The following is a 20,591-nucleotide window of genomic DNA, read 5'->3' on the forward strand; positions in this document are numbered from 1 at the left end:
AGGAAAAGTGTTATAAGCCTTAATACATACTGCTAAATGTTTTTGAGTTAATTCTGGTGGTAAAAGAAATTTGAGTTGTAATTTCTCAAGGCAGCCAATGGAAAATGATGGTGTAAGATTGTCTGAAAACTACTAACGATTTGGTGATTTTTCAGCTCTGACAATGTTCTCTTTTAATTCCCTGCTCCCTTTTATCAAATAATGCTAACAGTTAATCCTAATTTTTCCAAGTAAAAATGCAGGTTTATACTTGGAGAAGAATGTGAAAAATTATCTCTGAATTATAAGGAATTGTTTTGTTCAATCATATTCATAACCAAGCAATAAAATTTTAATCTTGCATCAGAGAAGACTATTTATTTCTATTAAACACTTTTACTCAATTGATCTAAACATCTTTCAATGTCTTCCTTAAATGATAAATTTATTAATATACTTCAAAGAGCTAAGGTATTTATCCAATATGCAAAAATTGTATAGCTTTGAAATTACCTATACAAATAAAAAAAAAAAAGCCAAAAACCCCTCAAATCTTCCAGGGAATCAGGTACCTGAATCCAAGTGAGTTTCAGGAACACTTAAAAACCTGACTCCCTTTACATAATTTTGAAAGTTCCAGCCTGAATTGAATGACGAATTTGTTTTTGAGAGAGAGCTCTATCTTCTTTTATGGAGAGTGATCTTCCCACATTTCCCTCTCCAGCTGCTATTAAGTTCACTGGGCTTTGTTTTTATGTGTGATCCCAAGTCAGTTGATTGGCATAGAAGGATGTTGTTTTCTCTATTTCTCAGCAGATGTGCACTGGTGGCTTTCTGAGGGATGAAATATTGCCTTAAAGGAAAATGCCTGCTTATCAATCTAATACATAAATATACAAAGGGCTTTGGTTTCAATTTTCTTATTAACAGATATATTTGAATTTGCTCTGAAAAAAAAAAAAAAAAAGAAGGGGTGAAATGGTCTCATTTGATCTAGTGAGACCTCCAAGCATGGAAGTACTGCTGGTTTATGGTTTGGCAGCCTGGAGGAACAGAGGCCAAATGGTGCATTTCAGACCCTGGAGAAGAGTGCCTGCTGCCACAGGCAGTTAACGTGCAGCTCGCCGGGCACAGGGCTGCTGCTCGATACGAGAGCCTTGGGAACCATAAACCAGAGATTACTGCCAGCCAGTGGGATGGATGGAAGGACGGCTCACTCCCATAGCTGTAGTTAGCACGTTGGCTGGCAGGGGAAGGGAGAAGGAAAAAGTGCTTTGCTCCTACCTTGAAGTCCCAAGAAATATACGCAGTGCAGAAGTGGCTATGAGTACGCTTTTACTTTTTAAAATCTTATTTTATTGTATTCTTTTCCCCCTTGTTGAATATTGTGAGGTGGTACACAGGCGACCTGGCTGTTAACAGTGCAATTCAAACGTATCTGCCAACTATACTGTGCATTGAGTGGGTGGAAATTTTCATTTAATCTGTCTTTTACAGCCTACTGTACTCCTTCCACAAAATCAGTGGACTCGTAAGTTTTTGAGAGAATGAAAACCTTTTGTTGGAAACTTCTCTGTGTTACAGCTTGGTCCTGTTGAACTTTTGGATATTATACTCTGATATAATGCTAGTTTCACCAAGGGTATGTACAATATTTCCTGTCTCACCATCCAAAATGTCCTTATCTGTTCAGACTATGACTGGGACAATGCCTTCCTGAATTTCTACAGCACCTGATGCCCCGAGACTCTCAGCCCTCCCTGCTCCAGAGCCCTTTGAAGGCCAGTATTACGTGGTGTTACAAGAATACATGATCCAAATTTCACTGTGAGGAAGGTCCCTCTGTTTCGGGCTAAACAGTAACATGTGCCAAGTATTCCTTACTCTCTTCTAAAAACAATAATTCTGTTTTCATACTTCAGCATTCAGTAAGAGAGCATGGCATACCATGCCACCAGGTATGCCACCTCTTACCATCCCTGTGATGCAATAGACTGTATAGTCACAGCAGACGTGTGAAAATGAAACAGCTTTGCATATTCATGTGCCACAGCATGTCGCTGGTTTATATATATGAGCAGGATATGTGTGTTTATGTGTCCCCACCTATGGAAAGGTAACATTCTAACTTGTCATATGAAAATTTGGCACAGAAGCCAAAAAAAGGCATAGACAAACAGGCATGCAGTGCTGTTTAAAAAATAGTATCTTGGGCTGGATTACTGGTGCTGCATTGGACTGAGCCTTGCTGCATTAATTCGTGATTTTTGTCTAAAACTGCAATACTTCTGACCCTCAGAGTCACTCAAGCAAGGAACTGCTGCACTTAAACAGCTCCTTTGTATTTCTGCCAGAGGACTGACTGTTACCCTCTGGACTCTTTGGAACAGCCTTTGGAACAGGTGCTCCCCAAAGATGTGCAGGACAAAGCCTCTCACCGTTCTCCCAGAAAGCCCGGCAGGCACACGCAGGTCAGCTCGCCGTCAAGGTCGGTGCAGTTGCCGTAGTTGAAGCAGGTGAGGTTCCTCTCTTCATTCCCACAAACTGTGTAAGGTAATCTTCGATATCTGGGAGAACAAGAAGGCAGCAGCAGTTATTTGTGCTGGCCTTTTTTCTGGATGTCTCGTGCTCTCTCAGCTGAAGCAGGGGAGCAGGGTATTGCCCACAGGACAGCTGGAACTCAGATTGAAGACTCCCAGAACATGTTTTGCGTAACTTTTTTTAATTTGATGGATTTAGTTTTTCTTCTCCAAATACATACTGGTAAATTAATGATTCATTTCTCAGTTAAAAAAAAAAAATGGACATCACTCTGCTTACATGTGGCTCTGTGTGATACCTGGACAACTTAGTATAAGATTTCAAAAGAGAGACTTAACGTACAAAACAGACTTTACTGGGCCACCATAATGCATCTTCAAATCTGAGGATGCCCTCACTACTCAGAAAAAATAAACAAAACCTGCCAATTTTAGTAATTATATCCTAAAAGACTGTAGTCGGGTAGCATGTAGGTGATTGTCTGTTTGCATCCTTTGGGCTGCAGCAGACTGGATTTATTTGAGTCCTCTGGAGGAAGGAGAAGGATTTTGCCTTCTTGGAGAGGAATGGGACATGCTTAGAGGGGAGAATTTTATGGGTGTGCAGAGAAGGGCACTTATAGGGAAGAGCCTGCAGCCTTTCTAGAGGAGAGTCTGGAAAGAATAGGAAACAGCATGTGAGCAGTGTCAGAAGCAATGGGAAAAGTGGGCTGTGTGGTGTTTGCAGCCACCTGGACTGAGAGCAAGCTGGGTAGAAAAGACCAACCCAGAAAAGATGCTGTGTGTGAGGAGAAAAACAACTTCTTTTCCTACTGTTATTTTCTCTTACCAATTCTGAATTCCTTTTATTTATAGCTCTAGAGCTACATTGCTCTAATAAAATATAGTTTTAGTGATTTAAAAACCTTAAGATTTTTTTTTTTTCTGAAAAGAAGATGTAGCAAATGTATTTTCAAGCTCTGGAAGGCTTGTAATCTTGTCATCCGAGAGTTCATAGGACCAATGCTGGCAGGAGAACAGGGCAGCAGAGCTGTGCCTGGTTCCTTCAATCCTTGCCTCATCTCTGCCTGAGCTGGCAGCTCTCCACTGCCTCAGTCCACATCTAATTGATCTGTACAACTTTCTGTACTCTTCATACATCGGCTCCACAGCCATGATTAATATAGAGTCAGATGCAAAACATCTGTGTTCAAAACAAAGACATCAGTGAGGTAAAAACCCTTCAGAAGACACTTGACAAAATCATGTGGATCAGCCTTGTTTACAGTACCTGCAAAACCTCCCAGTGAAGTTAGCAGCACACAGGCAGGAGTAGCCATTAACCCCATCAACGCAAGTGGCCCCATTCACACACTGGTGGCCATGGCACTCGTCTATGTCCTCTTCACAGTTCTCTCCTGTGTAACCAGGCTCACAGCTGCACCCATAGGAGGAAATCCCATCTGTGCAGTTCCCATGAATGCAGGGGTTTGAAGAGCACTCATCAATGTTGACTTCACAGTAGCTGCCAGTCCACCCATCGGGACATACACAGTGGTAGGAAGTGTACAAGTCTTCACATATCCCCCCATGCATACAGGGGTCTGAGCTGCAGAAATCTACCTGCAAACACCCAGTAAAAGCGGGGTTTGCAGATATTTTGAGAAATTGCTCCTCTTGAGGTTTTTTAGTAGGGATGTCAGCATTTTCAAAGTATGAGAGATAAATGCCACTGATTTCTATGGTGCTCATACACCCTCGCAGGCCATCCAGGCTGTCGAAAGCCTTGTCAGCCACATAGATGTCTGTCTCTTCTCTTAAAAAGTTGAGGCTTCCTGCAGCAGCTGTGCTGGTTACTGTGTCTTTCTTGTTGTCTATATCCATGTGCCATCTGGAGGACTGGGACAGGGGCTCCACCATGGAGACCATCACTTGGTGCCATTTGCCATCACTCACAGGCACTGAACTCGCAAGGGTCAGCCTGTAGAAGCTGTTGCCACTTTGCAACTGAAACAGGAGTTTGGAGTTGTGGATACTGATAACGACAAACTCAGGCTCCCTCTCTGCATACAGCAGGATCACGTCAGTGTCCCTGGTTCGAAAGCCAAAGATGATATTGGTGAGGTCTCTACTGATTTTCCCATTGCTTCTGTAAAATACCGCGCTGCTCCGGCCGCTGAACACCGCGTTAGCAAGACCTGTGCAAAGACAGCAATTGAGAAACCGGGCCAGTTTTACACTAATACATGTGGAGCACTGTCTCTCCAGTGCACATGCTCCCTGCCATATAACTCCTTTGGGGTTTGCTGAATAACAGTCAAATTCCACCAGTGTTTCAGTTATCCTGGTCTGCCTCTCACGGCTGTGGAAATTACAGGGCAGCACCAGCATCAGCTATAATGACATCCAAAGTGTACTGCTCTGCATCATCTCAGGTTGTCACTCCAATATACAATTCTACATTACTGTTATCCCTGTATTGCAAAAGAAGATATATTTTTCATTTTATGCTTGTTCCCCAAGTGTGGGCAGCTAGTTATTCCCTGTGACAGATCTGGATGGGGTGAATATTTCTTCCCAATTCCTTTTTTCTTAGGTGTGTCTTAAGATGTTTTATCAAGTATTTGACTGGATCCCAATTTCATCTAACCAACGCAAAAGGATGAATTTAATTGAAGTCAGTTGATGCAAACCCCCTTCAAAATCCCTGTAAGCAGAGTCATGCCTGTCACATTTAAAACCAGCTTCTCCTGCTGGGCAGGCACTGCCACAGCCCTACGCTGGTGGGACTGGGAGGGCAGCAGCTCTCAGCTCACACTGCTGTGAGTGAAAATTGATGGGCAATGTTGTGGCAGCTTTATGGACATCTTCACAAAGGTATTTGACACCTTTCATTAACATGGTTTCTACTAAAATGCATTTACTCACTGGGCTGTAAATTTAAACGTTCTGAGGTTTCTGAGGATTATAGGCAGGGAGGAGGGACAGGAACGAATGTCTTCTGTCTGTACTTCAGAAAAAAAAAATAGCTCTGAAAGATCTGAGATAAGCTGGGTTTTTGAACTACCTCTGGTCTTAGTTAATTTCATTGAAAAAGTTTCCTCAGAGGAAATCATACTAAAAGGAAATTCAGAATTTTTCAAGATTATTCCTGCTTTTTAAATATCTCACAAACCTGCTGAGCTTTTTTAAGCAAAAGACACCAGGTAGAGAAGTCACTCACCAGGAAAGCTTTTATTTTGTTATCCTGTGTTGAACAACAAGAATTTTATCCTGTAGCTAAGAATACAACTAGATAAAAACACAGTTCTGTAGTGCAGAAATTTTTGAATATCTATTAGGGAAACACCCTACTGTTGCCACATAAACCAGCACAGAAATCTAAATGGGATAACCTTGAGTCATTGAAAGTGTAAATGAACTTGAGTTTAGCAGAAGGAAACAGTGCAGGTACTTTTCACTTCACTGTCTCTGAGTGTTTCTGTTCTATCCTAACATGCAATAGCAAATTTTACGAGAGAATGTATTTTGATGTTATTATTAAAGACATCTCTGAGAGAAGGAGCTATTTTTTAATTTCAGTTGCAATTTTAACCCGTCCTGCAATGCTGATTCTAACAATCTGAGCAAAAATAGTATCATATTGGTCTGTCTGTGATAGAGATCTTTTGTTGAGCAGCCTTCCCATTCCTAAGAGTCAGCCATTCTAACAGATTCCATCAGACTGAGTGGCTGACTTAAAGCCTACCCAGCTTTGGTAGGGCTTTCTTTGGTAGCAAAAAGAAAAAAAAATTTCTTAAAAATACCTATTTGCTTCTTTATTTCCACTCCAGGGTGAGAAGGAGAAGGGAAGTGGAGAAGGAACAAGATGTGCAGGGTGGCTAATGATCCTAAGGCAACTAATGGTCATCAGTTTCCAAATGGACTGCCTGGCATGCAGGTGCTTCTTTCGAAGACACTGCCTGAACAACTGTACTGCAGGTAGTGAGGTGACTTCCTTCAATGCTATTCAAGATTTAAGAAAATCAAATGATGCAGTGTGAGTTATGTAGCTTGTCTTTTCAGGAGGATAGGGAACATTCTAAGGTTAATCCACCACTGGATTCACCTCTTACCTCTTTGCAGTGGAAGTGTGAGGGCAATGTACTGATCTCTTGGACAACCTTGACTAGTTGGGCTGAGTAAGTCAAAACTGAAGGTCCTGTAAATCTCAGTGTCTGAGTCAGGGCATCTGGGTGAGAATTTCTGGGTTTGGTAGGGCAGACTCTTCCCATTAACATTAATTAAACTGACATAACTATTATTTTAATACAGAAACAACATTTGAATGAACTTTAAAGGCAGTAAATACTTCATTTCAAGGAAATGCTGCTGAAAATGTCTATTGCTGCTGATCTCCAAAGATGATTGGAACAACTGAAATGTACCTACATTCAAATCCTTGGTGCACCAGCTGGCATTGTGCTTCATGAGGACAGGGCCCAAGCTCACACCATTTAACTTCCTCACATGCCTTCCCCACTGTGTTAGGGGGGCACGCGCAAGTGAAGTCATCCCAGATTGAATAGCACACACCACCGTTGTGGCAAGGGTTGGACTATGGGGAAAGAGAAGAGATAACCTCAGTATGAATCAAGGCTGTTGGACTCCCAGCTCTAGGGATGGGGGACTGTTTGGCAAAAAGAAGCTTTCTTTCTATTTCAGATGGAAAATGATAAAGACCAGTATTACGACAATTCAGCATGTTCAATAATTGGCGAAAAACTATTTCAACCTCAAAATAGTTTAAATCTCCCCTGTGCAAATAGATTTTGCTTCTGATATTCACTGTATGTAGCACAGCTTAACAATATCTGCTCTATCATTTTTGCATGTTTTCCTAAGCTGTGATTATAATCAAATAATGTGTGGGAACATACTAAAAAATTAAAATAAACTCCCCATTATAAGCACACAAAAATGCTCTAAAAAATGTCATTCTTACCTTGCAGAGGTTGTCACCAGTGCAGCCTTGGGTGACGTTGATCAGAGTTCGGTTGATAAGAGAATTCAGTGGATTGGTGATGGGGAAGAATTCCAGTGGCTGGTTATTCACCCGTACATCTTGGATACAGCCTTTGAAATACCTGCCATTTCTATCAGTTTCTTTCTTATCTGGTAGGCCTCCAATGTAAAGAATATCCTTACTTTGGATGGTTAGTGTTGGAGTAGAAATAAAGCCTAGGTAGTGAGAGGACTGGAACAACTCCATCTTATTTGGTTCTATTTTTAATGTTATTAAGTAAAAGTTTCCATCGTTCACGGAGTATTTCCCTAATAACTTCATGGAATTTAGAGCTAGCATGGTGAGTTTCCCACCTTCCAAATAGACTCTTATGTAGAGGTAAGTACTGTTTCTCAGAGCCAGTAACAAGCCAGAAGGTTTGCGTGTTCGGACAAACATTGATATGATGAGGTTCTCATTCTGAGTGGAATCAACAGGAAAAGCAGCATAGCCTGAGGAGTCCTCAGATCCAAACCGGCCTGGAATGTACTCTTGAGGTTAGAGATATGGGAAAAGGTAAAAAAAAAAAGAAGAGAAGGGAGAAAAAGAAAATAGTTAGGGCTAAATGATGAGGGAGGCAGTGCAATGATCAAATAACTACTTCTGGTAATATTTATGTATGGTAGTAAGATGTGCTTGTATTTATGGACGAATAAACACTTGATCCAGCTGTAAATAGCTTCTATTTCGAAATTCCTGTTGGCTTCCATGGCCATAGCATTAAGGCCCAGTGCAGGACCAGATGTTATATTTTTGGGCACATTTATCCTCTTTATCATGCTCTGTGCAATGCTGTGTTTACAAGTAGTTAAACAAGGACATATTTCTACACTTTCCTGCACTGGCCCTCAGAAAGATCATTTTGGAAAGAACCTAGCTTCTTTGATCCTCTGATGACCATGGAAGTTAATGCAATTCTGGTATTTTGTGATATTTTTTGCACAGATTCCAGTTGCAGACAGATGCTGGGCAAACCCCTCTGGTGTGAATAGATCACCTGTGTGGTGCTGCTTGGGCTCCCCAGTTCTCTGACAGACTTTTTGTTGCTGGGGCTCAAAATGTCCTCACCTACAACAACTTGTATCCAGTCATGAATCCTGCTCAGTCCCTGAGCTGCCACAGTGCTGGGGAGAAACATGATCCAGGATTGAGTAAGTTTTTTTTTTCTTTGTGCTTATCAATTAAAATGATTAAACCAAAACCAGCTGTCTGTCCTTTACCTCTTTTTTTCAGTAATGATTTTCAGTCTTTTAAGGATACAAAGTATGTAGCCAGAACTGTATTTTATTCTGATGAATCATCTCATTAAAGAACAACAAAGCGTTTCTATTTTTACACCATAAGTTTTGTGATCTTGTCCTCAGTATTACAGACTTCCTGCCTAAACAGTTTCAGGACCTATTTTTAATATATCAAATTCATGGAAAGAATAAACCAAGCTTTTTTAAAATGCTCACATAGCTAAAGATTCAGTCCTCTGTTGTGCAGTAAAACTCCTGGAGTGGGATGCCATAGGCCAGCTTTCTGCCTGCAGAACTACCTTTTTTTATGACTGCACTAAAAAGTGATGAAAATAAGGGACTGACCATGAAGCCCCAACAGACCCTTAATAACCACACTGCACTGCTATGTGGTATGGTCATATTATTTAGCAACAGGAATAAATCCCATATTTGTTCCTAAACAGACAATTTCTTAATTTGATTTGAAACAGTTTATTTCTATGAATAAGATTACCTATATATCTACATCTACCTTGTTAAAACTCTTGTATGTAGAAATAATTATTTGCTGAAATCGGTGTTTTGAGGCATTAAGTCTGTTTAAGTTATATCTTTTCTTAAGGTGGTACTAGAGACTGAGGCACTTTTTTCATGAGGGTAAAAAGAAAAATTCTGCTGGAATGAAGATTCCACAACTGCAGTATTAGAAAGAAGCATTGATCTTCAAAAAGGTATTTCATGTTTACAATTACCTTGTCACATTCCTCTCTATAAATAAATATACACATATATCGTCAGTCTGATCTGTTTGATGAGATGACTAGCATCACCTTGGTCAATATTAACCTCTTGGGTCACAACATCTGGATGTTGATCAAAATGAGTCAACATCTGTTTGTTATTTTGTATATGTAGAGAAAATATTGCCTCTTGTCAATTAAATACTTGGCAGCAACTTTTCTTCAGAAAGACACCAGCATTTCTTATGTTATCCTTTACCACAAATCTCGCCCACTCTGCCTCTTTAGAAACCTGCCACAGTCTTTTACATGTGGGACATATCTAGGACCTATGTACCAAAACGGCACGGTGCCATGATTAGCAAGGAATATTGTGGTCAGCAGCAAAAAAAAAAAAAAAAAGTGCTTTCTAATCATTCTCAAGAGTTCTAATGCCAGTATAAGCTGCTCCTGGCCCTGACTGGTTTTAATTTTGCTTCATATAAGGAGGCAAACATATTTGCCAGATGTTGTCCTATACCCCAAAGTTGCCTTCCAAATCTTTGGATAAATTACAGCTACACTTCAAAGAAGTCTGTTACAATTACCTCTCAGACTCTGTCATTTTGCAATAAAACCAAAAGGAAAAACTATTTAAAGGTATTGATAAGTATTGGGTAGAGCATGCAAAGTGAAATTGTATTTGAACATTTGAAATGTATGTGAAGCCCCAGCTTTCTGCAGCAATGCATTCAGTAACCCCTGAGGCCAGTTGTTCAGCTGATGTCAATCAATGGAGCTTCACTGCACCCATGCCAGTTTACACAAATTTAGGATCTGTCCATTCCAATCTGACCTAAGCTCTGCTGCTGTGCCTAACTTTTTCCAGTCCACTTGGCAAATACATCTACATAAATATACATATGTATGTACACGTGTATGTATTTCTTGCTCCCTAAACATTGCTCTGCTGACCATGTGTGGATGAGGGAGGCAGAGGCAAGGGCACAGCACGAAGACTTAGTCCTGCGCAATTTTCTCATACAAAACTGCTTCTTTGAGATCCCTCAGACTTTGCCTGGGGAAGGGTTGCAGAGCTCCCCTAAAGCATTGCTGAGGGTTGCTGTATTTACAGCTCTAGGGGGCTTCACCCAGCAGATGCACTACAGCAGGGAGCTGGGCAGGGACCTCCTGTTATCCTTCCACTTTGCCCCCGCCTGCACTTGCAAAGGTCATTTGTAGCAGGGACAGTGCTACAGGCATCTGCAGCTTTTATGTTCCTGCTCACCACTGCCATAGGGGCTGTTTGCTGAGACGAGCTCTTTCTGCTCACTCAGACACGGACGTGTTTCCCTCTGGTCCCCACACAGCTCTCTGGAAACAGCAGCCTGAGCTGGGGGATTGTCCAGCCCTGCCTTGGGACCAGCTGAAGGGTGAATGGGCCTTGTTTCCAGCTGCTGAAGCCCTGCCTGCCCCTTAGGCTAATCAGATTAAGCTAAGAGTATAATCTCATTCATTTTTTTAAAATTGGAATCTGTCTTTTTTTAACTTGCAGTACTTTTTCTTGCCTTCATTGCCTTAAATGACTCTCTTTATAAAAGCCTAGAGAGCTTGAGGACAAAATTTTCAAAGAATGCTTTGAAAATTAAGTCTTAAACTTCAAGCGAGTTGCTTGCTTTCTAAATTTTACACAGCATGGATAACCTCCAGTGAACTACAGTTTTTCAGAGTTTATGGAGTGCTAAGAGCACTGAGAAGATTTTAAAACAAGAGGAGTGGAATCCACCAGTTTAGCCCGACTCTTTTTTTTGTCAGGCTGAAAAGCAGTCTTCCTGGGGAAGCAACTAGAAAATAACAAAGGTGTGCCACTACTAACCTCTTGCACTGGCTTACCACTTGACATTAAGCTCCAGAGATCCTAAGGGACGTGCCGTTTCACCGCCAGGTAAACGGGGTTGTTTATGGCCATGTTTTCAGCAGGCACTTAAAACACAAGTGCCAGCAGCACTCCCTTACCTGTTGCACAGCCTGGCCCTGTGTAGGGCCGGTAGCAGTCACAGCGGTAGCTCAGCCACAGGTTGATGCAGCGTCCCCTGTTCTGGCATGGGTGGGGGTCACACCAGTCCTTTCTAGCACATCCTGTCCTGACATTTAAAGATGACCCAGATGATACATTCTCTGGAGTAATAACATTCAAGTCTATCTCAATATCCTGGAGACAGCCTACAAATGAAGGTGTAGAATGTGTATTAAAGGTGTTCTGTAGAGGGTTGCTGTTCCCCACTGGTAAGCCGCCCAAAAACGTGCTCTGAAACGCGAACATCACCGGCTCGTTATCTATCTTAGCAGATGTTTTATTGAGACACGATTCTACACAAGAGCTGTCAAGCAAATTAAGAATAACAGCTCTTGCCAAGGTTACCTCCACTGAATGCCATTCTCCATCACTGACATTGTGTGGGATACGCAAAAGAGCCTGTGGCTGATTATTGACTTGCACGGATAAGTGTAAGTAGCCATTCAGTAACTCCAACTTTGCAAATGTATCTTTCTCCCCTCGGTGAAACAGAAAAGCTGTGGGTTGCACAGTTTGAAACCTCAGGTTTATATTATAGAAAAAATCCTTTTTATGGGTCAGGGGATTCTTCAACAAAAGGAAACTGTTTCCTTGAAAAGAAAACGTCGTTATGGTTTCACAGTGCATTCCAGTATACCCAGGTGAACATATGCAGCTGAATCCGTGTTGGCCGTTTTTTAAATGTGGGATACATATTCCATTGTTTTGGCATTGATGATCAGTACAGCCATGTAAAACTTCTGTACAGTTCCAGCCACCATAAAAAATCCCTTCTTTGTCTGCAGGTGGGCAATGGCAAGTGTAATTTCCAGGAAAATTCTCACAGATCCCACCATTTTGGCAAGGGTTCGTGTAACATTCATTGACGTCTTCATCACAGTGAGTACCTGAAGAAGAAACAAAGAATTAGGCATTCTGGTTTGAATAACTGGAGCCCAAAATAACACTTTAAACAATGTGTTTTATTAAATTATCTTTTATTAGACGGGAATGCCTTGATAAATAGATGATGGACAAGTAAAAAAAAATACATTAAATATAAAATTGCCACGTACTTGTCATGGTTTCCTTGTGCAAAGCATTATATAAGCACCTTAGTGATAACCACGTTTTGGAGAAAAGAACCAAACAAAGGGACAGTTTTGATATGGCTAATGTGATGAAATTAAGATAAACATCATCAGATGAGATCAAGAAATTGTTTCCCACATATCCCGTGGTAGAAATTCAGAATGCTTTGTGCAGAATGGAATTGTTTGTCCCATACAAAAAACCCAAAAATTGTTGCTTAATTCCTATCCATAATATAGTATGGTTGTGTGCTGGAGTATGATCTGCTGGTCTTTCCTTCTTTTTCATGTTCATTCAAACAGTGTAAGAACTCCAGACTATTATTCCTGGTCCCATATGAAACATCTTGGAGCAACAGTCTTCAAGTGAGAGTCACAAGACACGGTGGGTCAGGCGGACAAGTGGCTGAACATGCCTGCAAAATGTATGTACTGTAAAAAGTATGTACTACAGGGGAACTTTTAACCTCTCTCTATACAAAATATAAAGCAAGAAAAGACGAAATGAATATTTTCTCAAATGCCTCAGAGGTTGATTGGTGATGAGAGCACTTCTGCAGGAGATTATCAATACAGTCTCATATTTCCTCTTCTTCCATATAATGCTTGGCTTCTGGTATATCTGGTAAAAGGAGAACTCCTCATCTCAACTCTGCTGTAATTTGAGAGATGTGGCCTAAGTGAGTCTGCTGCATCACACTTCACAAAGAAAAACAAATCTGTTCCTCTTGTAAAACTAATCTGTTTATCCCTCTGCACTGTTGTTCATCTATAAAGTGGTAATTACAGTAACTTCTCCCTTGAGCAACCCAGTGACCGATATACATTCAGTGGATCAGGGAAAATCTGTTTCTCATCTCTCTTGGAAGCAGCCAAAATATCCAAATACCTGTTTGATAACTCATGCTAAGTAAAACTCTTAACATTTTCACTTCCCTTCATAGTTATCTTAGAGAAAAATGAGAAACACTTTGCAGTTAGTTTTCAAATTAGTATCATCAGCACAAATTAAATAGATAATATTTCATCCATCCCCACAGCAAAACTGCTGCCTGTAAATCAGGTAATGTGATGTGCTGAGGTTCATGGAGTGGCAGCTGAGTGTACCAGGCACTACACTTACATTCATGTACAAATTCGCATTGAGCTTTATTTCTATAACAAAACAGCCATTTCTCATGGAAAATTACAGAGCAGCATTCAGCCACAACGAATTGCTTCAAATAGCAGTAGATAAGTGTAGTTACCCAGGCTAATTCCTTGCCTGTCCACTTCATTCAATCACAGCTGTAACTGGACCCATCTTGGGGAGTGGTAAGTAGAGGAGAGCCAGGAGGGAACTGAGAACTGGGAGAGATTTGTTTCAAAGATCAGCCAGAGTGAAGTGATCATAGCAGGTACACAGAAGACTCTCTCTGCAGTGATCCAACTCACCCATCCCTCCTCAATTAAAGCATACACTGACTCTCCACTTGAAGCTTCAGACTACCGAGCACAGCTAGTGCCATGTCCCTGGCCTGGCAGTGGGGTTTTACTGCAGCAGTCTCTCTCAGTTTCCCAGCCAGGCTCATCTTTATTCCAATGAGAGATGTCTGTGTATACCTTAATGGGTAGTGGCATCTGGCAGAAATACAACTCATTGGGGCTGACTTTCTCCAAGAGAAGTGCAGTTCCGAAACCGTTCCTGACTGGGGGCCAGAGCCATGTCTGCTTTGTCCAGTTTGTGGTAATTTCAGTGTTAGTAACTTGTCCTGCTTTTGCTATTCTGGTATATGAAAAGTGAAGTTACTGTGAGCTATGTCCTGTTTTGGTCAATGTTTTAGTACATCTCCTGCCTGATACTGCTCCCTTCCCTGCTTTGACATTGAGAACAATGTGTCCTCAGGTCTTTTGTACAACTCAGTCTTAATATGATGGCTGTAGAAATGCAGGTCTCTTCAGATTTTTGTGTCAGAGATAAAAATTAGTCCAACAAGCAGTTGGATCAGGTTGTGCTTAGCTTTGTCACAGGGCTTCAGAGTGGACAGACGATGCTTAAGGATTTATAGACTGGGAGCCCCTGTGAAACCTTTCATAAAACAATCAGCATTGTGAATGGCTAGGTCCTTAGCTGTTGCATTTTCATCAGGGTGTGGTGACTCTCTGTGTGTTACTTTATTGTCCCACAGCACCTGCCAGACATTCCCTTTGCCTTGTAACTTGTGGTCTGAGTCTCACTTTGCAATGGTGACTTGCCTGTGGAAAGGATGATTCAGATGCATTTAACTTTACAACATTCTTTAGTACCTGTGTTGTTCTCTACTTCATCAGATAAGACATAAAATTAACAAAATAATTTCATGAGAATGCTAAACTTTTTTTGGAAATCATATCTATTTCTATCTTTAAATTCAGATAAGACATTTGATAAAAGAAATCATCAATGTCCAACAAAGAAATAAAATCACTTTTATGAGGAAGTACACATATTATTATTATTAGTGTGTTCTTTGCCTATAGAAAATGAATAATATCAGTTATTAAATATAAAGTGACTCTGATAGAGCAACTTAAATACATGAATTTCATAGTAATTTCAGTGTCTCAATACAATGCTTATATTTTAAGTAATGACATTAAAAATACATTGCAAAATAATTATTTTATCGAGTTGTGCATATAGATATTCACACATGTATGCACTTATATATATAGGCTTACTATTTCATAATATGATTAGCACAAACAAATATAGGTCACACCACAAGACAAATTACAAGTCACTTTTTTCATATCAAGAACAAATAAATCAGCTGTTCTTGCAAGTGGTGTTGATATTGCTTGTTATCTGCCAATTTCTATACAAGCAAAGACCATTGTCAGTCAAGATAAAAGCACTCTAGATAAAAGGATTAGTCCATATTTATAGAACTGTATAAGCAGTTCAAATAGCTCAAGTTAGCATGTAAAAAAAGTATTCTCAAAAGATTTACAACATACCAAAAGAAGTGCAAAGGCAATGATTTTTTTTCAGTGGTTACATGCATTAGCTCAGCTAAGCATATCTGTGTTTTTAAAGGAAAAATAAAAGTAGAATCATGCAGCATTTTCCCTTCTAAATATTACACACTGACATAAAATTTCAGATAATTATGAATAATTAAGATGATGACTTTTCCCACCTGTGAAGGTTTTTTTCAAAACACAGATTAAACTGTTCCTTTGACTCAGTTTGATAGCATCACTCATCTGTCTCCTTTTTTCACTTACACATTATTACTATATGGTGGCTATTTTCTAACTGTAAACCTCTTAATTAAACTCCCTTTTTCAAATTTAGCAGCAAAGGTTTCCTGCAGAAGCAGGATGACAAAAGCAATTATTCAAGCATAATTCTGCTGAATGCCATTGTTTTTCATTCTGATTAAATAATTATAAAACTATTATTTAAATTGCACTTTTGAGACACACCTTTGGTTAGAAATCTGCTTACAGCCTTCTGCCTTTCCAGTCCCCTGACACTAAATAAATATCAAGAAACTACAGGCAAGCAACCTGGATAGGTGCTACATGTTCAATACAGTCTGAGTGCACATACAAATTCACAAAAAGAGAATATTTACCTGTAAACATTGTCATTAAAATGATGTAAACTTGTATCCTAGTTGCAACCATCTTTTTCCACAGGAAAGTTTCCGAAAGAAAAAGATCGTTTAGCACTTAAGCAGTCCACAGAGCAAACTTCTGTAAAATTCACAACAGTTCTTAGTGTAAAGGCTTCCTTTCCAGGATTAGCTTGCTCCACTTCTGTACCTGCTGGTGTAGTCTGATAGTGTATTTTGCCCAAGCCAGATCAACAAGGCTTAAAGTAAGACCCAATAAACTGCTTACACAATAGATATGTATCCTATTTAAATTCTTTTTACTCCAAGTTCGTGCTCACACTGAATGTTGTTTGTGTTTCACAGAAATGCATATCATTAGGATCTGCTCAAAACTGATTGGTCGCTTTTGTTGTTCTACAAGATGTTGTTTGCTAAGACTTTTTTTCCTTTCAAAAGGTTTGCTAATCCAGATCAACTCTTTCATGGTCACTGTCATTCAGAGAAACTGTCATTCAGAGAAACATCTCAATAAGCAGATAGAAAAGACGTAAAATTTAATCTTGTTTCCTTATTTTGTAAAGTATTTTTGTTCCATTTGGTCTCGCTACTTAATGACAGTCTGTGTCTCTAGATTTTTGAGCGTGCTAAAGACAGGAAAAAAATTATTTACTAAAACATATTTTTTCTTCAGCTCTTGAGCAAGACATTTTGATTTAGACCAAATTTAATGAGGGGGAAATAGAGTTCAGGAGATTTAACTACTTATTTCTGTGATAATTTTAGCAGCAGACATTATTTTTGTCACTTATGTTTATCACTTCCTTCTTCTCCCTCAACTCATTTATTCACTAATTAGGAAATTACTGACCTTGTGTCACATTTGTGTTTAGGTTCATCAAAAGACTTATACACAGAACACAATTTTGGATTCATTTAATCTACAGTTCACCACTGTTTTTATGGAGATGCTCAGAGAGCTGCTGCTTCTTCCAGCTTCTGACACAGGCATTGAGTGAGTTTTCCTATAATATGTTTAAATATCGTGAGATATATCAAGAATGTAACTCAGACTTTTGGAAATGTAAGAAAGAAAGCTTTAAACAAAATAAAGTTCGGTTTGATAAGTTAGTGTGAATGCACTTGACTAGTAGTGATACTCAGATGTCTCGTGCTACAGTTTGATGTTTACCGTGCACCTTATTTGGAACTCTGCGAGAAGAAGCTGGAGGTTCTCAGTAACTGTCATTCCTTTTGCAGTGTGACTGTGACAATGGGACTCTGAGGGAAGGTTATGAGCAGACACAGAGTCAACAGGGGGGGACAGACATCCACTATTACAGCTCAGTGACAACATGGGGCTGGTAGCACAGTGGGACAGGGGAGCCCCCGAGCAGGGTATTCAGCAAACTCAAAGCCGTGCCAGAACCACTGGTGGGAGTTTGAACAAACCTGTCAGGAGCAGATACTCTAATTACAGTCAAATATTGTGTCTAATAACATTTTCATAATCTGACCAAGGAGAAAATTCCATGTGAAACCACCATAAAGCGGGTATAAAACTTGTGTCATCCTGCCCAGAAAGTAATTGTCAGGGATTCCCTGTCAAACTGGGATTTGATTATGGTTCGGGATTGTCCTGGCTTTGCTCTGGTTGGTGTTTTCATAAAAGATGTGGCTGTTAGCAGAGAAAGCTTGCCTAATAAGTTGTCTGATAAAGCAGGGTTAAGTTAAACTTTTGATTGTGTTACAGACAAAATGACCTTTATAGATGAACATAAGAAATTGGAGAAATGGTCTGAAAAATATTGTATTCGGTTCTGGAAGGGCTCACTCAGTTTCTGCAGTCTCAGGCCAGAATAACCAGCAATCAGGTAGAACAATAGTTTCAGTCTGCAATGCTTCAGTTACACCGAGTCCACTTTTAGTTCTGCACTGCAAGGAAGATTTGGATCAATTAGTAACAATTCAGAGGAAAGCAATGAGAATGATTGCAGGTTGACAAAATATGGCTTGTGAGAAAAGGTTAAAAATGTAGGGCTGTTCAGTCAAAAGACAAGCAGAGGAAATGGGACGTGGTAAGAGTGTTTCAGTACGAAAAAGAGAGCAAACTATGCCCTGAGACCACAGTAATCAGGTGAAAAAGTCACAGGTTTGACCCACACAAGGAACATCCAGATCACACTGGCTGTTCCTGGATGTAAGAAAATATTTCTAATGCTAAGAAGACAACAAAGCCTTTGTGTAAGATGCCCACTGGGAGCCGTAAACTCTATTGTGGATCCTTAGAAATGGATTAGAGACAAAAATGTAATGAGATGCAAACTGGCAGATCCTGCCTTAGACACACTGACAGTCCAAACGATACCTGCATGTCTGTCCCTTCCAAGTCTATTTTTCCATGTTTTTGGGCCTCCCTTGAATGAAATAATTCCCAGCAATTGAGGTGTAGGTGTGTCAAACTATTACCTGCACATACAGGTATCAAATGCAAGCAGGAGGAAACCCTGGAGAAACACAGATTGTAGGATACCCTTTAGAATTGCTTTATGGAAGACAAAGAGTTTGAAATAGCACTTCCTTTGCCTACATTTTAGAATTTTGGAAATGTCTGTTATAAAATCCTACCCCAGGTGCAAACAACTCTCTCTTCAAGGGACTCATTAATCCTGAGGCCAGCAGAAAGATCTGGCAGAGCATATATTCTTCAGGGCCCCAGGTTTTAGCACACAATCACGAAAATTCTAACTTTGCCACATCTGTGCAGATAATTGCAAAGAGATAATTACTTTTTGCTGGAAGGAGGAAATGCATGTTCATGAGTGAGTAAGCGCAAGGAAATAAATTGACGATCTCTGTGTCATCGTAATTAAACCCCATACTTGTGGGCATAAATCAGTCACCATGCAGGTCAGGAAGGAGGTTTTCCTCTTATGTACATCAGTGTAGAGCAAGTGAGGGGTATTTAAATGGATGATTTTTTTTCTCCTGTTTTTCTTCAGTAAAGAACAGGCTTGCATTCGATACCGAACTTAATGTGACCAGTGCTCTGCTCTTGCATGGCAATTTCTGTTGCTCTCCTGGCAGGAAAAGCTTGTGTAAAATGAAGGCCAGAACACAGAGCAGAGCTGGAGCACATGGAGAACAGGATTCTTTAAAATAGTAGGATAAAAATCATTTGTTAACATTGGGCTAATTTGCACATGATACCTTTCACACAACTCTGATTTCAAAAAGTTGTAAGACCTTGTTATTCCTTTATTGCAGACAAATTCACTATTCTGCTATTTTTCCTCTTGCCATTTGAAATGTACATGTAAAGTTAATACTGGCTAGGAAAAAAAATTAAAATAGAAATAGAGTTGAGTGGCTTGGCTTAATCATTAAATATGTCACTCTAGCTGAGGGATATGGAATTCATAATGTGCTACATTCAGAATGGCATGCTGTAATTCAATCTTTTTAAATGTTGCTGGCCCCCAGTTTCATAGACTAGTTCGAATTTTCAGTAAAAATGGATTTTTTTTAAAGTGGTAAAAACCCCCAATCCCTTAATCTCGTCAATCAGTAAAGGTTTTCTGAGACCAAAAGTACTTGGAAATGTTTTTCCACTTGTTTCACATGTTTTGTCACACCTAAAATAGTTTTCATTTGGAGGAAAAAAAAAAAAAGCGAGAAGAAGAAAATCATGTACATGCTGTAGGTGATTAGTTGTTTAGTGAGATTGGGTGTGTTTATTTTATTTTAGAAGTATTGGAACCAGCCGTCGGGGCTGAGCTTGGCTCCAGCTGCTGGGGGGACAAGGCAGGCCCGAGCAGACACGAGGGCCCCGGCGCAGCCACGCGCGCGGCACGGCCGGGGTCAGGGGACACTGCCTGGCAAGGGCCAGGGGCTGTGTCCTGCAAGGGCAGCACAGCAACACTGCTGCTGGGAGCCTGCACCTCCAGCCCCTGCTTCAATTTACACAGCCAGCCATGTGGATCCAATTGCGGGATTAGGGTCTGAATCTGGAGTAAAGAAAAACTCGTTGAAGAGTGAAATATGTCCCTGCGTGGCACTCATTTTCCTTTCATTTCCCTGCTTCTAGAGTCAGCTTTATATATGGGTGAATGAGGCAGCTGCTGCTGTGTTTGACTGATGGAGGCAAGGAAGAAAATCAAATTGTGGCAGCCCGGTTTTCCCAGGCAGCATCCTTCTGGAGTTAGTTTTCTGGCTGCACAAACATGTTGTAGCTATGGCCATGTTGGTGGTATGAGATAGGAAGGGGAGAAGAGAGGAGGGAGAGCATAATCACAGGGTGTGACAGGTTAAAATGGAAAAAGGTGATGGAAAAAAGACTAGGTAAGATTTTGGAGACAAAACAGATGAAAGATGTGACT

At 40.3% G+C, this 20,591-nt stretch overlaps 1 protein-coding gene across 1 annotated transcript in view; it reads right to left on the reverse strand.

Annotated features, from left to right (window-relative positions):
* CRB1 (crumbs cell polarity complex component 1) overlaps window positions 1-20,591 on the reverse strand; it is a 100,809-nt gene that overhangs the window by 27,576 nt on the left and 52,642 nt on the right. Inside the window, exons 6-10 of the mRNA XM_039555980.1 lie at window positions 11,501-12,448; window positions 7,483-8,033; window positions 6,930-7,095; window positions 3,790-4,696; window positions 2,418-2,546 (exon numbers count right to left, since the gene is read on the reverse strand). Coding sequence (XP_039411914.1) covers window positions 2,418-2,546; window positions 3,790-4,696; window positions 6,930-7,095; window positions 7,483-8,033; window positions 11,501-12,448 — 2,701 coding nt within the window. The remainder of the gene's footprint in view (window positions 1-2,417; window positions 2,547-3,789; window positions 4,697-6,929; window positions 7,096-7,482; window positions 8,034-11,500; window positions 12,449-20,591) is intronic.

Source organism: Corvus cornix, chromosome 8 (genome assembly GCF_000738735.6).
Source record: "Corvus cornix cornix isolate S_Up_H32 chromosome 8, ASM73873v5, whole genome shotgun sequence".
Taxonomy (NCBI): domain Eukaryota; kingdom Metazoa; phylum Chordata; class Aves; order Passeriformes; family Corvidae; genus Corvus; species Corvus cornix.